At 38.8% G+C, this 25,092-nt stretch overlaps 1 protein-coding gene across 3 annotated transcripts in view; it reads right to left on the reverse strand.

Annotated features, from left to right (window-relative positions):
- Nucleotides 1-25,092, reverse strand: part of Enpp2 (ectonucleotide pyrophosphatase/phosphodiesterase 2) — a 118,632-nt gene that overhangs the window by 48,204 nt on the left and 45,336 nt on the right. For all 3 annotated transcript variants that reach the window (XM_051202700.1, XM_051202699.1, XM_051202698.1), the window contains exons 4-10: nt 23,279-23,404; nt 19,649-19,709; nt 17,543-17,640; nt 17,142-17,221; nt 15,166-15,285; nt 5,843-5,898; nt 770-835 (exon numbers count right to left, since the gene is read on the reverse strand). In XM_051202700.1, coding sequence (XP_051058657.1) covers nt 770-835; nt 5,843-5,898; nt 15,166-15,285; nt 17,142-17,221; nt 17,543-17,640; nt 19,649-19,709; nt 23,279-23,404 — 607 coding nt within the window. The remainder of the gene's footprint in view (nt 1-769; nt 836-5,842; nt 5,899-15,165; nt 15,286-17,141; nt 17,222-17,542; nt 17,641-19,648; nt 19,710-23,278; nt 23,405-25,092) is intronic.

Here is a 25,092-nt window from a genome sequence, read left to right on the forward strand (position 1 = left end):
AAACAAAAACAAAAACAAAAAAACCCTCAAGGGTGTCAGGGGGCACACAGGAAATGCAGTGGGAAGGAAATAAAAGAGAGCAAAGCATAATAACACACACACACACACATATACATATACATACATACATACATACATACATATGTACAAATACCATAATGAAACCCATCACTTTGAATGTTAACCTAAAAAACTAATTTAAAAACAAAGTCCGTCAGGTTTAGCGCCCCCCCCCCCACTATTAGTATTACCATGGAAATATCTGTTTTCCATTACTTCTTCACCCATTGCTCTATACCTCCACACCACTCTCCACCGTGGTAACTGCAGGTACCACTTCACAGGATTAAAAGTCACAATGAAAAAAAAAAAAAATGAGCATCACGAGGACTCTAATCCTTCAGTAGCGGAATACCGTGATTGCTGCAGGCCATGAAATGTGTGAACTGTAAAGACTGACTATATTCAAGGGAGCCCTCAGTCTTAATGCCTTTCAATCCTTGAGCTGCTGTGGATTGATTCCTTTATCAAAGCCAACAACTCGCTTCAGATATACTGAGGTCAGCAAGATTAACAGCTGGAGTAATCTATGGAATTAAATGGTCCCCAGTAACTCAAAACTTGATAAGGAAATAAAGTTTAATAACCACAAAGCTTCCAATAACATCTGTCCCCGGCCATGCTTCTATGTCACCGTCCATCTAGAGTTCTGTCCAGCGCTAGCCCGAGATGGAAATGTACTGAAGAAAGTACACGTGAGAATAGATACCTCTCATTGTCTGGCAGTGAAAGCCACTGTAGGATGGTTAGGATTCTCCGCTCATGAGGGATGGTCCTGCAAGGGTGTAAAAACAAAGCAAATCCTCAAGCTTCATTCCCAAAAAGCCAAGCCCAAAAAGCGCCTGCTCTTAACACCCAAGCCAAAGCTCTCTCTTCCCCACCATCTGTTTTCACTTCATGGCAACGAAGGGCCCTCTTTGGAATTAGTATTTAAACTTCCATCTCTGCCCCCCACCTATTTTATTGCTCAACCCCTTTTATGAATGACTGGGCTGGAAACTCTGATTCATGACCAAAGTGAAGAACCTCTCTTACTGATCAGAAACTTTGCTACCAGGGAAAAGGAGCCTGGCTTTAAAAACCAGTGTTGTTTAATGGGTCTAGGGCTTTGTTGTGGCATATGGCTTCCAGCATTGACCTCTGGCTGGCAATATGACTTCTATGGACCTCAAAGCCTCTCTTGGCCTCAATTTGCCCATCAAAGTGATAACTATAACAATAAAGAAGGTTGCACCTTGAGTTGCAAGGGAAGGGCACACATAGTGTGCTTAACATATAGTGACTGCTAAAAAAATTATTTTCAAAACTCAAATTAAATGTTGCTTTATCAATGATCATAGTTAGATATCCATCCGCTTCCAAATAGCCATGGCTTTGCAAACATCATCTAACCCCTAATTTCAAGTTCCTCCTCTATAAAATAATGGGTTAGTGACAGTACTCTTAACATTTTCTTCTAGCTTTATAAAAATCTGTCAAGAGCAGGCACATATAATTATGAGACTGACCAAAGGGCTATAATCTTCATCCACAAAGGCTTTTGTGTTTAAGTTGTCATTCTTCTGTTGAACATAATTACCATAGGCCTGGCAATAGCATTAGGAGCTCTTGGATAACACAGGATGACATCCTGGGCTCAGTGCTGTTATGATGCTCACAAGCTAAGCAATATTTTGACTTGAGAAAGAATCACTTAGTTTTCCCCAACAAGGAACACAAAATGTCCTTCTTCTCTAAGATCAGGCCATAGAGGCAAATTCATGACGAATCCAAAGTAACACTATTTCCATCGTGGTGAGGAAAATTACTGGGTAGACCATTTAAACCTTTACTCTCAGGGGACATCAGCAAAAGGGTTGGGAGAAAGATAAATCATCACAAACATGATAAATGGCTAGGGCTAGAAACCGTCTCTCTGTGCCTGCCATGGCCACCCATCCTACTAGCTCACTTGTTTCTCCTCTCTAGAGCATCCCCTCTGTCTAGAGATGTCCTCCAAGACTAGAAAATCACGCTGACTGCAAAATATATTTAGAGTTCGGCTCTAAATATATTCCAATGACATTGAATACATGTGGCACTGTTTATTGTGTCCTGTAAGTGACATAGAAATAGATGAAGCAAAGCCAGGCTAATCACTTAAGGAATTTAATCCCTTAGCCTTAGAAATCTGTTTATCTGAACAAAATAATTTTAATTGCATGTTTTGAATTCTTTCCTAACTTACATAGATTAAAAAAAAAAAAAAAAAAAAAAAAAAGCCAGTGCCTCGGGCCAGTCATGTCACCTTATTCCTCACCTACCTGAAAGCTGCTTTATTTTGTATGTGGTGTCACACCACGAATATGGACTCTAATGAACCTACTCCTGAGGTCAGTGGAGAACTACAACATAACAGAACAAATGTAATGTTCAGAGTCTCCACTCTTTATTTAACACCTTTGCTGCATGGGGTATGTGAACAACTCTAGAGACCCAAAGACACCAGCCTGGAGGGCAGAAGGCCAGGGTTTGAATCCTAATTCCCATAAGCACTGGCGATGAGATTTTGTCAAGGTGCCTCTGCAAAATGCTGGTAGCAGTACCTATTCCTTAGGTTACTGAAAGTTTGCAAAGAGATAATGTATGGAAAATGCTTTAAAACAGTTCCTGGCTCACAGAAAGAGTTTAGGAAAATGCTGATTTTACAAGATCAAGCCAATCAATGCTGTAGAATGGAGGGAAAGGGGCTGACCAGCCTCTCCTCCTAACTGAAGAGCTTCTGATAGCTGATGGCGTCTAAGGGAGAATCAGTTCTCTTTGAGGTTGTAGTAGGTCAAACCACGCTGAATGGCCCCACACCCATGAGTACATAGGCAGCATCAACAGCATCAAGTGGACTGACTTGGTAAGTAGGTTTAAAAAAAAGCAAATGGCATGAGGTTGAAATGGTGGGGGAGGAGGGGTGGATCTGGGAGGAGTCTGGGAGAGGGTGAGGAGTTAACATAATCAACATATATTATATGACTTTGTCAGAGTTAAGAGTTAATAAAATGTTACATTCAAAAACAAAATTCTAGTTTATACAATCATGTACTGGATTTCTAGGTCTATAGAGAGTACATTCATGAAATGTTTATTAAAGGTACAGTGCCATTAAGGCCTGTATATAAACACAAGGCAACAAGATTCTTCCACCAAAAGGACTCTGGTGGAGAAATCATCTCCCTCTCCTTGTGATGGAAAAGCATAGAGTCTTTTCATCATTTCTGGAGTAAAAACCCCATCCCTTACCCCTGCCTAGCGTTGTGTGTGCTGCAATGAAGATTCTGGAGGTCTCTGTGTGTCCTTGGACACATTTAACAACTCTAAGTCTTAATGTTCTAAGCCTATAATTAAGGAGTTGGGCAAAGTAGTGTCTAAAGTTTTCTGTGTTTTAGGAAGTGGTAGCACATGTCTTTAATCCCAACACTTGGGAGGCAGAGGCAGGTGGACCTCTTCAAGTTTGAGGCCAATCTGGTCTATAGAGCAAGAGCCAAGGCTACACACAGAGAAATGCTGTCTTAAAAACAAGTTCTTTGGTCCTTAGCCATTAGTGTCTCAAATACAAGGCAGAGAATTTCGAATAACTTGATCAAGAACAGCAAATATCTAAGCAGCAAGGAAAATAGGATGTGTCATTGTCTTCAGTACCCCTGACTGAAGAAGAATTAACCTTGAGACCAAGTACAGAAGACACAGTCACAAAAAGAAAAGCAAAAACCAGAAAATGAAGGACGAAATGAAGGTCTTAGTAGGGAGGGGGCTACATTGTCTAATCACTGTTTAAAGACAATGAGAATTAGAAAAACAAAAACAAAAAACAAATGCCAGTTATTGGCTGTTATCTCTGTACCAAGGAACCTAATAAAGTGTTCTAAGAAAAAGAACTCATTGTGTCTCTGCAGTACCCTTATGACAATTCCTACTTAAAGATGAGAACACTGATTTGCTGACATGGTCAGTGCCCAATGCCAGTAGCCTTAAAAGTAGCCGACCTAGGATTGTATTCAATCTAAACATTAATATATAATGGGAATTACTGCCTCAGAGAAGGAATTGAAACAAAAGAATAAAATGCACTGTCAGCTGGGGATGATTTTGAAATGAAATACTATCATTTACAAAGCAAGAATAAAATTCTAGAAGGCAATACCTGACCATGTTAAAAGGACGGGTCTTTAAACTCTAAACCACTCTAAACCTAGGGTTTGAATCTGGTTTTATTTAAATTTAAAATTTTTCAAAATGGACTATATGTAGATTCCCTTGATATACATTCCCCACAAAAATGAGAAGCCTGACCATATTTTATAAAGTGATAAAAAGGCTTCAAAGGGATGAGGGCTGGGAGTAGATGACCCCATTCACTTCCAGGACACGGAGAGAAAAGAAGAGCTAGAAAAGCAAAGACAGCTTGGGAACACAAAAAGCCACCTTATAAGTGGTTTCAAATGGTGGAGAGAATTGTCATTCAAAGCCAGAACACTGGGCCTTTTCAAGGAAACTGCCACAATTCCAGGAGGGTAAGGGTGTGGACTAAGTATTAATTATGTTGTTGGGTCCTCTCCATTTTGCTAGCTAGGCGCATGGTTTGTACAGCAGAATTCCCACATGCATCTGTAAGAGCCAAGGGTTAAAACCTGAGCCATGAAAGATTAACTTGGTAAATAACATGCCACTTAACAGTAAGCAGCATCAAATTGTAACATAGGCGTACTTACCCCTTAACATAGAGAGCGCTTTAAAAACACACAAAAAAAAAAAAAAAAGAAAGAAAGAAAGAAAGGAAGGAAGGAAGGAAGGAAGAAAGAAAGAGAGAGAGAAAAGAAAAAAAAATAACCTCTAAATTGGCACCGTCTTACCTTCAGATCACCCACAGCAATTTCATCTGAACCCTCAGATTTTCAGATTTGAGTCAGCTACCTCTATTCCTGAATTTGGGGTCTACAAAAAGCATTGTCCTGGGTCAGTCTTAACCCATGATGGCTCTCACTCAGCACACTGCTGCTAATACAATGGTACAGACTTTTTGTTAAAGCATAAAAAGCAGTCATGAAAACAGCTTTAGGTGGTTAGAAAAGAAACAAAAAATGGAAAGAACATCATGCAGGGAATAAAATCCCCTTGAACATCAAACCAGATCCCCTTTTCTTCTTTAAAGAGCCTTAAAAATAATCAACACATTGACAACTTTCTTGGGTAAACTTCAGTTACTTCTGCAGGGATAACCAGTCCCGTTTTCTTACTAGAGAAATTTGAAAAGTTTGGTAGGATAAAAATGGAAATCTCCCCGGCTGACCCTGGTCTACTATGGAGAACTCCCAGACTATAGCACCATCAGCTTCCCAACTGCCTGGAGCTACACAACATGTTTAAAGTTGGGAATCAAAATAAATAAATACAAACAAAATAAACACAGAAGTTTGTAATAGATTTATAAAGAATGGTAGCAGAAACTACAGCAATTGCTGGATGAAAAGTTGCTAAAATAAAGGTTAAGGAGATAAAAGATCTAAAGGGTAGGTCAGAGAGAAAATACTCTTTAACTAATGGAGGAGAGAAAGGAGGGAAAGTATGAAAAAAAGAACTAAGGAGACACAGAAAGAACCTTCGAGGAAAAAAATCACCTCAAAAATTCCTTTTGAATCAATAAATTTGACATATTTACATATAGCTGAAATGAAGTTGACCAAATTGATGTTTCATAAATTGAACAATAACTGTCATTTTATAAACATTGACAAAAATAAAGGTAACTTACACAGACCAAAAGAATGTTCCGGCTCTCACCCCTTGCTTGATGGCTGTAATCCATAGCTAATGAGGAAAATATAAAAGGCTTATAATACATTCAGAGTCCTGGTTAAGGAAGGAAAAGACTAAAATACATTAGTTCTGATATGCTATATTCTATCTGTGCCCACCATAAATTTCACAAGATTTCCAGTCTTTTTTTCCCCCATGTCTGGAAGTTAGACTCATTATTTCCATAATGTTATTCAATACATATTCTGCAAAAGTTCTCAAAACCCTTGCTGTGATGCTACTGACCTTTCACAATTTTATTTCATCACCAAAGTCTCCTATATTTGTCTTTTCTGATAACTGCTTTAAGCATTGATGGGGCGGAATTCTGCTCATCAAAGGATGCAGGGATAGACCATATGTTTCTTTTACTACTGATAGCCTTATGGAGTGGAGTCCCAATTTGGTACCCAGATGTTAAAATCATTAAATCTGGCTTGTCATGTTTGACTTAAAAGTAGATGAATGAGGGGAAAAATAAAGAACTAAAAAAAAAAAAAAAGAACTACTTTTAAAACTATCTTTTATATTGTCCACTTAGCCTTTTTTTCTTTTTAGTAAATGGGGTTCTAGAGGAAAGTCTGTGGGATAAGTTGGATGAATATAGCATTCCATGAAGAATATTTTTAAATATTGTCTGTAAAGAAGCCATTGATGTATGACTGCAGTCCCAATACTAGGGACTCTAAGGCAAGAAGATAAGCATAGGATACATAGTGAGATGACGATGATGATTATTATTATTATTATTATTTCTATAGCTTATGCTGATAAGAAGTGGATGAAGAAAGAGTTCAGAAGTCAGGCTTTTCACCTTTGCATCCTGGACCCTGACTCCTGCTTCCATCACTGAATAGCATGGCCCTCAAGAAAGTTACTCCATCCTGTTGTGCTCTGACTTCCTTCACAATGCAGATGGATTTTTCTAGCACTAGAATGATGCTACATTTTAATGAGTTAATTCACTTAAAATCCTTAAGCCAGTGTTTTAGCATTGGTAAACAGTCTACGTCTGTCTTTTGTTATTACACAATAGTGAAAATCAATGGAATCCATTTACCCCAGGAGCATTAAAAACAGCTTACGGTGGCAAGTGTCCCACTAGAAGTCTGTGGGAAGAAATCCTCACAAAGGAAGAGAAGGGGAATTCATGACAGGGACTGCAGCCCAAGATATGATCCTTTTCCCATTTCATTGCATCCAGACTTTGGGAGTATTGTATGGGTATGACTGCGATAGAAATCTTTATTTTATTCATGTGTTTATTGTAGAAATATGTACTTGGGAAGCACAGGGGATCTAAGAGTTTGGGTTAACCATTTCAAAATAGCATGAGATAACTAGCTTGAAAACTTCTGGAAGGGTCTCAGAGCCCTTTGGAGCATCTAGAAAGCTACATCCATGATTCACACCTATTGCCACTAACCAGTAAGCCATGAAATAGAATAGCATCAAGCATGAACAGGTCTGAGGGGTTCTGTGGTGTTGGTGAGCTGTGGGAGGTGGTCCTCACCTCATTCTCATGGATCCCCCTGATCCAGGACATCTGGTTCCCTGGGGTGGCTCGAAGATTTAGGGTCTCAGATTGTTAAGTGCCTCCTTAGTCTGGTCCAGCACTGGAAAGCAGCCTTATAGGTAACCTCTGGCATGTTCCAACCAGGTTTTATAATACATCCTAGGCTTTATATTAGCCTGGCCTTAGAACTACCAACAAGAGATGAACTCAAACTAAGAACCACCCTGTGCCAAACGCAAAACCATGCCAGATCCTAAAGAGGCCTGTTTCTCATAATATGGGACCAATGTTTACACTCACTTTTTTTCCAGTGACACAGGCTCATTGCATTCATATCCAAACAAGTTCCTGGAAAAGCTACTGCCTTGCTGTTTCCAAGGAAACTGTACCAGGCAGTATTTGATATATAAGAAATATAAGGTCAACATGGGGCTTGCCAAAGGGAAAAATCATAGCATGAACTTCTCAAATGATGACCTACATTTTCCAAAATTATAGCATAGAACTCAGGCTGGTGGTGGCATTATCTGGACAGTGGGAAGTCTTAGGGATAGTGTTTAGCTTATGTACAAGATTACCAGTAGAAGGATTCAAAGTGATGGAAGGATGTAAACACAGTGTGCAAATGACAAGTAACCACAGTAACAAGTAACCACGGTAACAACTCTGACAGCCCACATGCAGATCAAGAATGATGATGTGCGGGAGGGATGACTAGAACCGGCATGTGGACTATGCTCAAGTACCTGGCCTGGCCCAGTTCCATCCTGCTAAGGATGGCCAAGAGAGGTCACCAGAGGGCTGTCTTCACATGCTACACTTTCAGGAAGCTCTAAGCCCCATCCTAACCAATGACTCTCCTGAGTACACTGGCAAGCCCATTAGCCTATAATGTAAAGAGTTTACAATAAGTCACTTATGCTGGTGACAAAAATCAGAATCTAATTTTTCAGACACAGTTGTTTACAGACCGGGCTGGTGTCAAACTCATTACATAACTGAAGATCCCTATCTGCCTGGTCTCTGAGTCCTCTTCAGCACGGGATTACATGTGCATGCCGTTAGAATCAGTTTTCTGTGTATTTTCTGTATTTTCCATAAATCGTCTGTTGGAATCATATTTGTACTTTTAAAAACACAAAACATAAGCTATTAAGACAATTTGAACACCAAGAAGTGTGTTTCTAGCCTAGCATGGTATTATCCATGTGTGATCCCATCAGTAGGAGACTGACACTGGAGAATTACAAATCCAAGGACAAATATAAAGACAAAAAGGTGTCTTTCTTGAGAAAAAAGAAGCAAGAAAACTATCTCTCCTTCTTAGTAACTACCATACTGATTACATTTATAACAGAAAATGAGAGGCCTCATTGGAAGAGATCAAAAAGTAAATAACAGAGAATGTATGTAATTAAATGTATATTTACTCATCATGAAATACTAATCAAATACAGTGGAGTAAACAAATAAAAGGCATAAAAAGAAGAGGGAACTAGTTGGAAAGCATAAAAAAAATTAATGAGAAATGAAGAACAAGAGAACAATGAGGAAGACTCTAATCAAAATACCTTGGCTCAAGATATGTGTGAAATTGTCACCAAAATCTACAACTTGTATATGGAATTGTACAAAAAAATACATAGGTTAAAAATACTCTATCAAAGATGACATATAAAATTTCCATACCAACATAATTTTTCTTTTATTGCTTATAGTGTATATGCCAACATTATATTGTGGAAGTATTCCATATTTGAACAAGCTTTATTGAACACTGTTGTGGAATAATCTTTTGGTACACCGTGAAGATGTGTCACTCTGATTGGTTTAATAAAAAGCTGAATGGCCAATAGCTAAACAGGATTTCTGGGCAGAGAGGATGCTGGGAAGAAGGGGAGATTTCAGGAGCCTCTGAGCAAGCAGGATGGGCACTATGGAGATGAAGTAATAAATCCACAAGGCAGAAAGTAAATTAATAGGAATTGATTAATTTAAAAAAGCTAGTTAGAAACAAGCCTAAGCTATCTGCTGAGCTCTCATAATTAATAATAAGTCTCCTTGTCATTATTGGGGGAAAAATGTGACTACAGAACACATTTTCTCATGATAATATGTTCCAAAAACATTAGATATAATAAAATTAAATTGTTAAAAAATATGTAATAATCTCATAGCATGGTCAAAGTTTAGCAGGTTCTCAGCGACTGAAGCATGAACAGATTTCTTAAATTGAATCCCAAGCTGCCAGAACAGTTTCTGTAGAGCCTGTATGTGGATCTTATATTTCAGGGATCAGAAGTGTGGGACTTACCAAAGGCACTAAAATGATGACTCAAAGAAGAAAATAAAATAAAAATAAAAATAAAAACCTTTTGGTGCTATTTTTGTTAAGTAAAGAAAGAAGACATGCTCCTTATGAATTGGGAGAGATGGAAATCATGATTTTTCAGAACTCCAATGCATTTCCTTAGATTATGTTAAATTTTTTAAACAAATAAACTAAGAAGATATTGACTGAGTGCAGACTTCCTATCCTTAAATCCTCATAAATTTCTGCTTCAAAAGCCCACCTCTCATCATTGGTGCCCTAGATGATGTATCTTAAAAACCAGGGAAATGGAAATATGACTGTATCATCTTGCTGTGTTTCCAGGAATGCTAAGAATCAATGAAGCTTCCTCCATTGGAACCAGGGTGTTAAATGTGAAATTCAACACTTTTTGTAATTAAATGAAGTATGTAGATACAGGAACAGGAACATTTTTTTTTTTAAAGAAAATAAGCTAGAAATATTTTCCAAAGACATAAGCATACAATTATAATCCTTCAAGCATTTCTTTGCAAGGAAACTGTCCACTGCAGTCATGGAACTGAGTAGGTAAAAGTTTAGAGAGACCACAGGGACAGGTAGGACTACCAGTTCCATACATATTGTTGTTTTTGTTGACAGTTTCACTCACACATCCAATGGACTTTGATCAGATTCTCCTCCGCTCCCCATTCACTATTCTCTGTTCCTCTCACCCTACTTTCATCAGTAGATCAGGGGCTGAGAATCAGGAAATAGTGAGACAGACCTAGGGGGGCATGAGACCAGACCATCAACTCTCCATTGGCCTCCAGGTAATTATAGCCAGTGGCAGATGAGCAATAAAGCTAGAGACATTGGGGCCCGAGCTGCCAACTCTAAGAAAATGGAACCCTACTTACTCATTTGTTTATTGTTATTTTAATTTTGTCTTTGTTTTTTCTTGTTTTATTTTCTGTTCTTTTTATTTTCCATACAGGGGATATAAGCCAGAGCCACACAAACACAAGGAAAGTGGCTCTACCACAGGGCTATGTTCCCAACCCTCTTCTTACTGTTTAATGCTGTTGAGATGGGATCTCACTAAATTGCCCAGGCTGACCTTGAACTTATAATCCTTATAACCTCAGCCTCCCAAGTAGCTAGGATTACAGGTCCATATTTAGAGTCCCATCCTCCCACACAACCATCTAACCCTTAGGAGTTGAGGGCTGAACCCAAAATCTTGAGCTTCCCAGCCAAGAGTTCTACCACTGAGCTAAATCCCCAACCCTTGGAGTCCTGTCTTAAGGACAAACTCCACAGAAGCACAGGTAAAACCTGTCTCAAATGAGGTGCAAAACAGGTTAATCCCAAGTTTGGTTCATGGAGCACCAACTGAAGCAGCCTTTTGATTCAGTCTTTAGACAAAAAGTGAATAAGCCAGTCTCTATCCCCACACAACCCACAGACCAAAGCAGACAAGTAAATGACAATTTCAAAAGGAGTTGCCCTAACATATGATAAAGAAAGCTAACAGGCAGTCACTTAGCTTTCTGGGCAGTCACCCAGAAGGCCTTTCTGGGTACAGATACTATCCTAGTTGTTTTTGTCAACTTGGCACAAGCTAGACTCATCAGAGAACAGGAAGCCTCCACTGAGAAAATGCCTCTATGAAATCAAGATAAAGGCAAGCCTGTGGGGATAATTTCTTAATTAGTGATTGCTATGGCTACATTCAACTCATTACATGTGGGGTCACCCTTGGGCAGATGGTCCTGGGTTCTCCAAAAAAAAAAAAAAAAAAAAGCAGGCTGAGCAAGTCAATAAACAGTACCTCTCTGGCCCTGCCTCCAGGCTCTAGGTTCCTGCCTTGTTTCGAGTTCTTGTCTTAACTCTCCTCAATGATGAACAGGGATATAGAAGTCTAAGCCAAATACACCCTTTCCTCCCCAGCTCACCTTTTGGTCACATGGTTTCATCTTAGCAAAAGAAACCCTAAGACAGACAATTCAACTAAAATTTGTAATGAACTAAGAGGCCAGTCCATGGTTTGTAAAGGAACAACACTTCCTGGCAAAGTATCTCAAGGTGAGTAGAAGAACAGACCTCATCCTAAATACCTTAAGGCAGTGGTCCTCAACCTTCCTAATGGCTGCAAATCTTTAACACAGTTCCTCATGCTGTGGTGACACCCCCCCCCACCAAACACATACACACCATGAAATTATCTACTTCATAACTGTAATTTTGCTACTGTTATGAATCAGAATGTAAATATCTGATATGTGATCCCCAAAGGGGTTGCAACGCACATGTTGAGAAACACTGCCTTAAGAGCTAGGACAAAGAGCAGCTGGAGGTGAACTCAGCAGGATATCATGTACAAGACCCTTGGTTCAATACTCAGCAACAAGAACAAAATTGAACATAAGTTATGGGGACCCTGTAGGTATATAACAGTGTATGGGAAAGGGGCAGAGGAAAGGAGATAAGAAAAACAGACAATGACTTGGACTTCCCATCAGTCCTCCATTTTAGACTGCAATTCTTTCATAAGGATGGGTGCCCCTGCTGGACCAGTAGGGGTGGGAAGCAATTCAAGGCCAGGCACCTGGAAAAGAGCAGGAACACATCTGCTCCCTTAAAGACATCCACTCCACTAACTTTGACTTCAGGGGACTTGAATGGGGAAGTGGGCTTGACTTGATTCTCCAATCTGCAGATTGAGTTACTGCCCTGGAGTCCCATACACACCTCTGAGAGTCTAGACCTAAACTGGACACAGAAGTGCTCTACCGACCTCTTCATCAGAAGTTACAGGACTGTATCAAAGCATTTTCAAAGAAGCAAATACCCTAAGGGACTCCAGTAAAATACATGTGAGCTTGAAGAGTCATAAGCAAGTGCATGGCAACCAAAAGAATCCTCCATGACGACAGTAATCATGTCCAGTTGCTTTTTGTGGTGGTTTGAGAAAAAAAAAATTGTTCCCCAAAGGTGTTAGCCTTGTTGGAGGAAGGATGTCACTATGGGTGTGGGCTTTGAGGTCTCTTTTGCTCAAGCTTCCCTCAGAATGACAGTCAGTCACCTTCCTGTTGCCTGCAAGATGTAGCACTTTCAACTATTCCTCCAGCACCACATTTGCCTGCATGCCTCAGTGCTCTCCATCATGACAATGGACTGAACCTCTGAAGCTGTAAACGAGCCACCCCAATTAAATGTTTTCTTTATCAAGAGTTGCCATTATAATGGTACCTCTCCACAGTATTAAAAATCCAAACTTAATGTGATACCTTTAAAGGTAAAATTCAGTTATAGAAATTATTTTTTGAAAACTTACTATGGAGACTCAAAATTTCCCATGAACACATCCCACATCTTCATCCCATCTGCCAGGTTCCATCCGGATGCTGTGTTACTTAGCCAAATCCCTACATAGTGCTATCATTCAGAAAAATATGAATGAAATTAAATCGAATTTCTAGTCTAAGATTTTTATAAATAATTTTTCTATTCAAATTATTTTTCCCTGGGGACCTTATAAAATCTATAAGTCCCTAAGCATTTGTATACATGCTTCAGGAATATATACGAATCATTTCTTATAGTGCCTAATGCTCTACACTTAGCCTATACTTTCTTATAGTTTTTGTCTGCATGATCTTTGTATAGGTCAAATTTCTATTCAATGGGTTTTTTAAAATACAGACATGATGGTCCTTAGCATTCTCATGGTTCCTCTCTTGATCAAGATGATAGACAGAAACACAAAGCAATTTCACAATAAATCGTGGGAAGCCTTAGGTACTTGGTCAAATGTGTCAACTCAGAGCTAGTGAGGAAGCAGGCCAACAAAGCAGGACAGAGAGTTTGCTTCATGGGATAGGTTAGCAGGTTCTCTCTACTGGGTGTCTGCAGAAGGCAATGAATGTGTGGACTTGTCTGATGCTGAGTCATGCTAACCCAGAGGAAAGTCAGTGTCAACACCAAGTGTAAAGTGATCCAATTAGGTCAGATTACCATTTATTTCCACTTATCCCTTGTGGCTACTCAGGCAAGTGGACTTCCATAATCAAACTGTTACTGAAGATCAACTAGCAATAGTCCCATTAAGCTCACATTTCCATCACTTTATTTACTCACAAAATATTCCTCTATCATAAACTTGTGAAATGCACCCTGTCAACAAATTTTACAGGGATCACAAACTAAGTCATCACAGACTTCTGGGAATCCAGGCTGAATAAAAACAGAAAAATCAGAACATCTATTATAAAGAGTCTTTCTCTACGGGCATACAGCAAGTCTGTCAGTGTTTATAAAAATAAATAAATAAATAAATAAAAGCCCACATTTATCCTTGCATGGTGATTTACCTATTTAGCAAGATGAATATTTTGATCACAGACGGGCTTGTCTCAGAAAGAGATACCTTATGAAAACATCTCTAACTTAATACTCCTTACTTCTGCCCTTCTATGGAGTGAATGTTCAGATTCAAGGCTGTGTCAGCATGGTGGTTGTGTGGGATGAGTGAGGACATGACCTTACTCTCACACGAAGGTGGGGTGTACAGAGGTTTAACAAGCTTCCGCCCTCACCAGCACTCCAGAGATGTGGTTCCTGAGATGGAACCATTTTCTATTTTCTCTGCACATCTCTGCTGGACTGCGCCCTGGTCTATGTGATGATTCTGAGCCTTCTGGCCCAGCTTATACTTTCTTAAGCCCAGTTCTACACAGTCAGTCACCATGGCTTCATATCACTAATTTTCTCATGTCTGCCTAAATCAGATTACCTAACCATACATAGTCACAGGAAAAATACCAGGAGAAGCTGCCTGAAGCCTTTTGACTTTCTGCCCATGTGTCTGAGGTCCACAATGGGATCTCTTGCAAAGTGTTAATCTCTGCCAGTACCAAGGTAGGACTCCTCTTATTCCATCTACCTTCTATGATCAAATGGGTTAAATCAAATGATCTATAAATTACCTGTGGGTTTTAATGCACTCCTTTTCTCCACCAACCAATCTTATTTCTGCTCATGGTGTCACTAGGGTCAAAACATCTGAAAAATCACAGTTCTTTTTTTCTTGTATTGTATCCCCAAATTTAATATATTAGTAACATTTGATTATTCCTTCATTGAGGTGCTCTGACATTCAGCCCATAGTACATTTCCACAACTATCATTCCAGAGAAGAAATTTATCATCTCACATTTTTATCATCCTAACTTATGTTCACACATGTACATACATAGATGCATGTATGTGTGTATATGTGTACATTATATACCCAAATGTGTATAAGTATATATATCCCATAAAATATACTATATAGAATTACATATACACATATAAAGTGTTCACATACAAACATACACATGCAATATTAAAAGAAGAAAACCCCCCCATTTTGGAAAAAAAACTATGTTTCAATGCTCACAGACACACAGAATTCAAGACTTACTGGTTGACCACCCCACCATCGATGATTAAACTTCTCTCGCCCTCGAAGATGGAAAGTAGCATCGAATACAGGATCATACATTGAATTGCCAACGATTCCATGGGATTCTGGATATAAACCCTTCGTATAAGAGTGATTTCATTGTTAAAATGGCAATGTAATAATCTACATATATTAGTTCTATTATCAATTTTCTTATCATAGACAGTTTTATAATATTGAGTTATCCAAATCAAGTAGTATAAAAATAGCCTTTACTTTGATTTTATTGTTAAAAGAGTAATGTAATAATCTATACATATTAGTTCTATTATAAATTTTATCATAGAAGGTTTTTAGAATAACATTGAGCCAGACAGTGGTGGAGCACACCTTTAATCCCAGCACTCAGGAGGCAGAGACAGAAAGATCTCTGTGAGTTCGAGGCCAATCTAGTCTACAAAGTGAGTTCCAGGACAGGCTCCAAAGCTAACAGAGAAACCCTGTCTCAAAAAAACAGAAAACCAAACAAACAAAAAAAAAATTGAATTACACAAATCAAGTAGGATACATACAGCCTTTACTTTGATTTTATTGTTAAAATAGCAATTTAATAATCTACATATATTAGTTCTACTATAAATTTTCTTATCATAGGTTTTATAATAATATTGAATTATCCAAATCAAGTAGGATACATATAGTCTTTACTTTGAGTCTGGTTTTGCCCATATGAATTGTAGCTAATTTTAAGTCATTTTAGAAATGTAAGATGATGATAATAAATGTAACATTTGACTTTTTCACTGCTGAGACTTAACAAGATAGACATTTTTGCTACTTTATCTGGAATGGATATACATCTCCAAAGAAAATCCATTTATGATTCTATTTCTTCTCCAAATTAATAACTTATAAAGTAATAATAATTAACAGAAAATTTTGTTTGAAGAAAAAAAAAAACAGGGTAGTACTTGGACTGTTAACCACTCAAGCATAGAAGCCCTGAAACCAACATTCTAATTTGAAAATTCAGAATGAATTAATCTCTCAGAAGTTGAGAGATTAATGGGAAGTTTGTTGAGAACAGCACTTAGAAGTTGAAAAGCCCTCAGTTTTAATTTTGAAGTGTAATTTAGTCGTCACCCACAAGCTGAGTGTCACTTACTGTGAACAATGGAGGCAAACGAAGGGAAACAGATTTCCTCTGAATACTGAAGAATATGGTTTGGGATTTTGTTTGTCTGTTTGTTTTGGTTGTTTTCTGTTTTGCTTTTGTATTTTGTATTTTATCGGGGGTTGGGGGGCAGTTGGCTCTTCAAGACAGGGTTTCTCTGTGTTACAGCCCTAGCACTCCCTTTGTAGAACATGCTAGCTTCTAACTCCCAGATATCTGCCTGCCTCTTCCTGGGATTGCAGGGTTGTGACACCACACCTGGCAAACAGAGGTCTTCATTGTTTTTGTTTTTTTGAGACAGGGTTTCTCTATGTAGGCCTGACTGTCCTGGAACTCACTCTGTAGACTAAGCTAACCTCAAACTTAGAGATTTGAGAATAAAGCTGACTCCCCAAAGTTGTTCTCTGACACACATGGGTACACACATACATGCACACATGCACAAACACAGACAGGCACACAAATACCAAATAAATAAATAAATAAATAAATAAATAAATAGATTTGGCCGACACAAATCAGATTTTATGTTTTTGAATGACTTTTTCTTTTGTTTGTTTTGGTTTTTTTTTAAGATTAAAAAAAAACATGAAGTTGGGTGAATAGGGACAGGGGAATAGTCTGAGATGAGTCAGGACACAGGAAATAATACAACAAAAATATGCTGTGTGAAATTCTCAAGTAATATATTTAAAACACACATCTTTTTAAAATTAAAGTATGTTCAGTATTTTAAAAAAAAAAAATAACTCCCCTTCAAAGTTACTCCAGGGTTAGATTGGAACTTTGAAGATGTATAAACTTGAAAATAAATACTTACAGTGGCCAAAGTATATAGATTAGGGAAGGTCTTTGTGGGGTACACAGGCCTCATATAGGGAGCATGTGTGCCACAGGATCCTAGAAATAGAAAATGAGCTTTGTCAGGACAAGAGAACCATCCAGAACCACTTCATGTATAAAATTCATTTTCTCAACTATGAAAAACATATTTTTCCTTTTGTATTTCCAATAATAAAATGTATTTTAAAAAAAGAAGAAAAAGAAAGAAGAAATGGAAGAAAGAAAGGAAGGAAGGAAATAAAGAAGGAAGGAAAGGAAAGGAAAGGAAAGGAAAGGAAAGGAAAGGAAAGGAAAGGATAGGAAAGGAAAGGAAAGATGCTCTATAGCTCTAGGAGCCATGGAGGATAGGTGAAAACATGGAGTGGAGAAATGACTTACGCAGTTTCTCAATATTAGGCATGACCTTGCTGCCTTTCTTCATGTATGATGCACGGAACCCATCCACAGAGAAGATGATTAATGGAGGGCGGACAAACCTTAAACAGTAACACAGTAAAGCTCAGAGGAACTGCTGCCACCCACACTCCACAGTGTCTAGTCACATGCAATTATTGGGACCAATCAATACCAGGAAGACCCAGGAAGGGAGGAATGTAGACCAGCCTGGGCTCTCAGTGTTTGAGGCAACTGTATTCAGAGTTAAATTGGTAGTTACCATGGCCAAGAGAAAATAGTTGATTCTATTGTTGTTACCTATTAAACAAGGACATTACACAACAGTTAAATACATGTATGTTTTATTATGTATATGTGTAGTATGTATGTCTATATTATCTCTGTATTATGTATTTTCTCTCATTTGTAAACTGGAAAGTTCTTATCCATTCTTTATAACTCAGCTCAAAATTTTCTTTTGTATGATATTAGTTGCCCATGCCTCCAAAATTCCTGTATGATACTAAGACATACCTCCTTTGCATTTAAATATACACTATCGTGTATCTTATTACAGTCATCTGTGATAAGATGTCATATGTAATAAGACTTATCTTCTAGAGTTTCATGCTGGCCTGGAACTTACTGTGTTGACTAGTCTAGCTTCAAGCTCACAATCCTCCTACCTCAGCCTCAGTGGATGTACCACCATGTCTGATTCCAATGAATACTTATCAGATACATTAGTGAATTACTGACTAAATGAGTGAAGTAAAATTAACAACAGTAACGCTCTTTCCACTAAACCTCAGTATCATAAAAACATTCCTCCAAGTTTATTATAAAATTGTTTCCAAGGTGATTTAAATTATGAAGAATTTGAAAAAAATCTATCAGCAAAGGACTCATTAATCCAGGAAAAAGAAATGGATGAAATGGTACTGTATTATTCTAAGGGTGTAGTTGGTCAGTCATAGCAGAATACTGAACTGTGTGCAGTGTTCTTTCTAATTATCTGAAGCTAACTGAGCTTGTGATATTAGAAGTCATGTTACAAATGAGGCATTTTAAGGGGATCATATATAAAACAGTCAGTAACTATTTCATCCCATTCCACACATCCAACGTGTTTAGATGTCTTTATTTTTATTTCCTTTTGTGCCTAATTAAGATTTTCTTTTAAAGGAAGGAAATATAAAGATATCCAATGCATATAGATATTTAAAGACTAAATAAATTATGAAAACACATTTGTTGAAAATGTATCTTCTGACAAGCATTGAAAGGTCCATGGAGTCTACAGTTTTCTGGAAGGCCTAAGGGCCCAGTTTTGGTCACACTTGAGCGGTTGGGTGTCACTTAGTTTGGCTGTTCCCCAGTGAGGCAGCCCGTTGGCAGAGTAGAGGGTTTCTGCTGAATCTGGTAGGAGTTACCTTCTTGGATGACAGCTATTAGAAGTTCTAGAATCTCCTTCCCTTCCCCACCCTCACACACTAACAAAGGAACTCAAGGAAAATTACCCTGGGGGTTTCTGGGGGGGGCAGAGTAGGAGGACAGGAATCACTGCGGGAAATGCATCCTTTAAGTAATGCTCTTTGGTGACTTCAGCAGACACCAAGACTCCACAATTCACAGCAGTTATAGGGGACAGCTGAAGGGAAACCGGAACATCAAAGCTTCAAGATAGGACTGGGGACATGGCTCAGCAGCTGCCTGCTGATCAGAATTGATCCCAGGAAGCCACGTAAAGGTGAAGGAGAGAATCAACTCCACTAAGGAGCTCTCTGACCTCCATGTGCCTTGGCACAAGTGTTCATGTATACATCTTGTACAGACGCATGCTTGTGTACACACACACACACACACACACAGAGAGACATGCACACTCATACACATACTCACAATAATACATAAATGTGTTTTGCTTTGTTTTATAAAAGCTTTGAGATAGCTTCAGTGGCAACATATTTATAAGAACTCATATAAGTTTATGGGTAGAAGTGGATTCCATCTTAAAATATTGGTAGCCATTCACCCATCTATTTTTCATGATGGTTTATCAAAGAATGTGGAATAATTCATAAAATCCATAAAACAAAATACACTCACCCTGCAGGGCATTCGGGAGCCTTTATTTCTTCACAGTCGTCATCTACCCAGTGCGATTCTCCTACAAAGAAAAATGGGGACATTTATTGCAAAGTCTATTTATACACACCATCAAGAATGCAGACACACAATGCCAGAATCTGTGTCCTGTTTGCTACTTGTTTCTGGGACACCATCTAATAAGAAGTTCTGAAATAAAGTCTAGTGTCAGCTCTGGCTTTTAAAGTACACCCATACATGGTGGGAAAGCTAAGATTTAATAACCTCAAATGGTGTTTATTTCAGCTTTCAGAACCTAAATGGTTTGTAGATTTAAAAAAAAAAAAAAAAAAAAAAAAAAAAAAAAACAGTGGCGTCAGTGGACAAGATTCCATGTTTGTTTCCCTCCCAAAATAAACTGTTTGGTCATTAGATGGAACATTCTCTCCCTCTCCAGCCACTAAAGGCCTAAAAGCCATAGAAAGCATGACACAACTTCCCTTCAGATAAAGAAGGGTTTATGTTGTTAAAATAATATGCAAGGACAACATGGAAAATTGCAAGAAAGCCTTTTCCAATGAGCATGTGTATAGCATTGAATAAATGAAAATCCAAGCTGTCTTTCACTCCTTCCTTGCTTCAAGATCTGAGGACATAAGTCTTGTATGAGTGGAAGCCACAGGCCAATGTCAGGTCTCTATTTTCTGTCACTGTCCATCTAATTTACTGAGACAAATCTCACAATGAACCCGAAGTTCATGGATTGGCTATATTTGCTGGTCAATGAGCCCCCACAATCTTGCTGTCTTCATCTACCACCTTGTCTAGCCTTGCCTTCTTACGTGGATTCAGGGACCTGAATTCAGGTCCTCACACTTCCATTAAACCATCATTTCCTCAGCCCAGAGTTATTATTTAATTAGGCTTCTGCTGTGTTTTATATCCCAAGAGTTCATGCGCTACAGTGGCCATCTCCAGTGTGGCATTGCTGAGGTGGTAGACCCTTTAAGAGGAAGAGCCTATGGGAAGAATTTGTGTTGTTGGGAGGATCATTCTTACAAGAGATAAATGCATGTCTCTTAGGACTTCATTGGTTTCCACAAGAATGAAATCTCTTTATTGTGATAGAATCTGCCTTGTTACAATGTAGTCCAACAGTCAAACATCAAAGGTCAAATGGATGGGGCTTTCCAGTAGGGGACTTAAGGCCTCTAAACCGTGAGCTATCTTATCCATAAAAAGGCCTAGTAAAACAAGAGATGTGGAGACAGCATTCTTGGGGGGGGGAAGGGAATTATCATTAAGAAGAATTTACCTTATGTTTCTCTAAGACAGACAAAAATGGCTTGTCTTGAACAGACACAAAACTTGTGGCTAGTATCTTATAGAAATTTTTCACATATAGAGAACACTTGGATGTCTCCCACAGCCTAGAACCATCTGGCTAGTGGATGACCACATAGGCTAGTAAGGAAGCTGAATTATCTTTACCAAGCATGAGTGACTCAGGGCAGCCACGCGAGGCTCACTGGAGTATTGAAATTAGAATTCAAACCACCAAAAATGGCCTTAATCTGTCATGGTCTAGTGACTGATGGTATTCAAGACCTTTCTCCTTGTTTTTTTATGTCCCTCCTCTTAATACCCTTTGTTCTTCCTATTATATTTACTACACAAAGATTAAAAGGGACAGAGAAATAAATTCTTGATGAATGTTATGGTCCAAAATAGAGTAGAGAAAACTTAACAATACAATAGCAGGAAAGGGAAGTTTCCAGATCCACTTACACCTCACAGAAATTATTTTTCTTTCCTGTAATCTCTTTTGTCTTTTCTTAAGTAGAGACTTAGTTCATGCTTGCACATGCTAATACCCTAGCTAGCCCTTCCCTGAACTCATTTAACAGAAATGCTTCATAACCATTCTGTGCCAGACAGAGGAAAAGGGCTTAATTTAGGAAATTAAGAGATGATGCAAGCTATAGATTTAAAAATATGTTTTTGTTTGTTTGTGGTTCCTTATATGTCTTGATATCTGGAGCTGCAACTTTCCTGCTTTCTGTAGGCAACTGGCCATTAAGGTCATAAAAGCATCATATTCTGCCATCAATACACATGCACATATATGTTATACAAATAAGACTTTATGTGTGACCAATGTGTTGATGCTTTATTGTCTTCACCAGCAAGCACCCTCAGCCCTAGGCTGCTACCAGCTAGGGACCTGACATGGACTGGGAACAAAAGTCATGCTCCAGTGTTTCAAATGACTCTGTGATTTACTCATTACCAGAGTCTCTTTTCCTGTTGCTATGATAAAATACTCAGAAAATAACAACTCCAAGGAGAGAGGGTTTATTTCAGTTCATGCATTGAGGGATAGTCTTACTTACAAGGGAGAGACTTACTTCCACCATGGAAGGGGGAGCAAGACAGCAGGGATTTGAAGCAGCCTGTCTCACCTTGCTCGCAATTAGAAAGCACAGAGCAAACACTGCATACTAGTGCAGGACTCCATGATTCAGTCCAGGAACCCCTGCCTAGGGAATGGACCCGCCCACAGTTACCACGGGTCCTCCCGGTTAAATGATGCTTTGTACAACCTGCTCTAAGGCTCAAGGGACATCGTGGAAGAAGGGTGGAAAGAACATGCAAGCACAGGGAGTATAAGTACAGAGCATGCAAGGATAGGAAGAAGAGCTGTAAAATGTTGTCTTCTTTGCGTGGCATAGCCAGCACAGTCATAATCCCGCTGCAGCTGCAGCTGCCTGCAACGGGCCTGCACAAGAATGAGTCTGGCAACAGTTAAGCATCAGTCTAACAGGAAGCCACAGAAACCCACTGGCTGATGCTGAATTCTAGGGGAGGGACAATTAAACCTAAGGTCACATAGTTGGACATGCTTACATTCAGTGGAACTCAAAACAAAACAAAATGGTATAAATGTGGGGAAATGTACTTATGGGGAGGGGGAAATTTTGAGTAGGTGGGAGAAAAAAATGGGTGGAGAACTACAGTAGATAGAAACTAATAAAGACCGTGCATGAAAATTATCAAAGAACAAATTCTATAAAGTGTATTTTTTTTTTAAATATATTTCTTGGGGACTGGAGAGACTGCTCAATGGTTAAGAGCACGTACTATTTTTGCAGCGGACCAGGGTTCAGTTTCTAGTATCTACATGGTAACTTTCAACCATCCGTAACTCCAGTTCCAAGGGACCTGACACCCTCTGCCAACCTCCATTGTAGCCAGGCATGCATGTGGTTCAGACATGCTTGCAGACAAAACATTCATATTGATAAAATTATAATTCTGAAGCTGGCAACAAGGCTCAGTGGTTAAGAACACTTGTTCTTTCAGAGGACTCAAGCTGAGTTCCCAACACTTACATGGTGGCTTATAACCATCCATAACTCCAGTTCCAGGCAATCTGGCACCCTCTTTCAGCATCCACAGGCACATCACACACAAGGCACATCTATGCTCATGCAGGCAAAACACTCATACACATTAAACAAGTAAATTTTAAAAAAAAATGCAATTCTTTCCCATGTCCAACCCCCACACGTAAGACATTATATCCAGACAACTGAAGTTATCTTCGGGCATGCCCAGTGTTTAATCTCAAGGTAGTCTAAAAGCATGTACCTTTGCAGACCACTTGGTAATTGGTACAGCAGTCTCCCCTGGACAGGCAGTCTTCTGAGCAGTGACAAGCATTCTCCTCATTTCGTACTTCTCCACATCTGTCTTTGGTGCACTCCCAGCCACGAGCTGAAATCATCACAATGAAACCCTCTCACTGCTGCACACAAACCAAATGAAAGAGGCCACAGCTGCTTACAAGGGGTTCCAACGAAAAGAGCCCGAAGCCCACATCATTTGATCCGTTTGTGAAACTTGAGTCAGCCAGAGGCCAAGAAGACATTTGGAGAACTTACAGATAGGATGAATTTCTAATTTTTCAAAGCAGAGGGCAAACTCACAGCATAACTGAGCACTCACAGAAAAACAAAACCCAGAAAGTCAAAGATCCCCGCCCCCTCCAGAACTGCCCTAAGTACCACAAAAAGAGAAAGAGTACAGAGGAGAATTAATACCCTACAAACCCTAACTGACCGCAATGTGGCAGTCTACACAATGAAGCTCCTGCCTCTAAGGAGGTCAGTAAATGGGCCTGAGTCATGCCTGAGATACAGCTCAGCGTTCAATTCTTCAAAAAAAAAAAAAAAATTTTTAAAAGTAACCTTTTCAATTTAATTGTAGTATTATTTTCATATTTTGAATTGATTTTTAAGCCATTAAATTACAAGTCTTATGAAAGTTTGTGTGTATATATATATCATATGTTATATTAACATATAACATATATATATCACTATTATATTTAATCTCAGATATAAGGCATGAGATTAACTGGCACATTCTAGCTGTTCATTGTATACTTATTAAATGTCCTTAGAATGGTATTGGAAATGAACTATGATTCTAGAAACCGAGGACCATAACATAAGGAGCTTCCATGGTTAATCCATGTACTTAGTTTTTCCCTTAATCTCTCTGTCTCACTCTTTCCCATACTCTGGGTGCTTGAGGGTCCAATGAAACACAAAAGACAAGATCTCCGTCTTCCTGGATCTCACACGCAGGAAAGAAAGACAGACCACATGCACACAAACAACAGACACCATCCTTCATTCAGCCATGGGGAGAAATGAACAAGGCAATAGAAGAGCTACTGGCAGATGGTCAAGGCAAGTGTCTCTGAACTGAAGTACACTTGGACACTTCAAGCCTTCATCTTTAAAGATGTGGACTCAGTAGAAAGAAACAATGCTCTTCTAATCCAGTGGTTCTCAACCCATGGCTCACGGACCCCTTTGGAGGATGAATGTTCCTTATACATGGTTACCTAAGACCATCAAAGACACCGATATTTACATTGTGACTCATAACAGTAGCAAAATTACAGTTATGAGGTAGCAACAATAATAATTTTCATGTTGGGGATCACCACAACATGAGGAACTTTATTAAAGGGTGGAAGCATTAGGAAGGTTGAGAACCACTTCTCTAAAGCAAGGCTGCTCCTTCAGGGCATTCTACCAAGAGGAGCCCTTGCTAGGTAATTGAATAGTCAGTGAATTATATTTCAGCTGTTTGATGGAGCATTATTCCGTCATTTGAAAGGATGGTGTTTTAAAAAAGCCTTATAGATACAGATAGTGCCTCCCACATGATTGTATATATAAATACACACATAATTATACATACACTATCCAGACATGCTAAACAGCAAGAGAAAGAACCCGGGAGATTATACTGAAACCTTAGGCTTGCTTCCTGTATGGCAAAAAAAGAACCTCCAAAACTTTTCTCCTTTCAACTTTTTTTTTTTTAACATTTCAATTTTTTTTCTTTAAAAGGAGTGAGTTGTGTACAGGGGGGTTAAATGCTTTATA

Source organism: Phodopus roborovskii, unplaced genomic scaffold (genome assembly GCF_943737965.1).
Source record: "Phodopus roborovskii unplaced genomic scaffold, PHOROB, whole genome shotgun sequence".
Taxonomy (NCBI): Eukaryota; Metazoa; Chordata; class Mammalia; order Rodentia; family Cricetidae; genus Phodopus; species Phodopus roborovskii.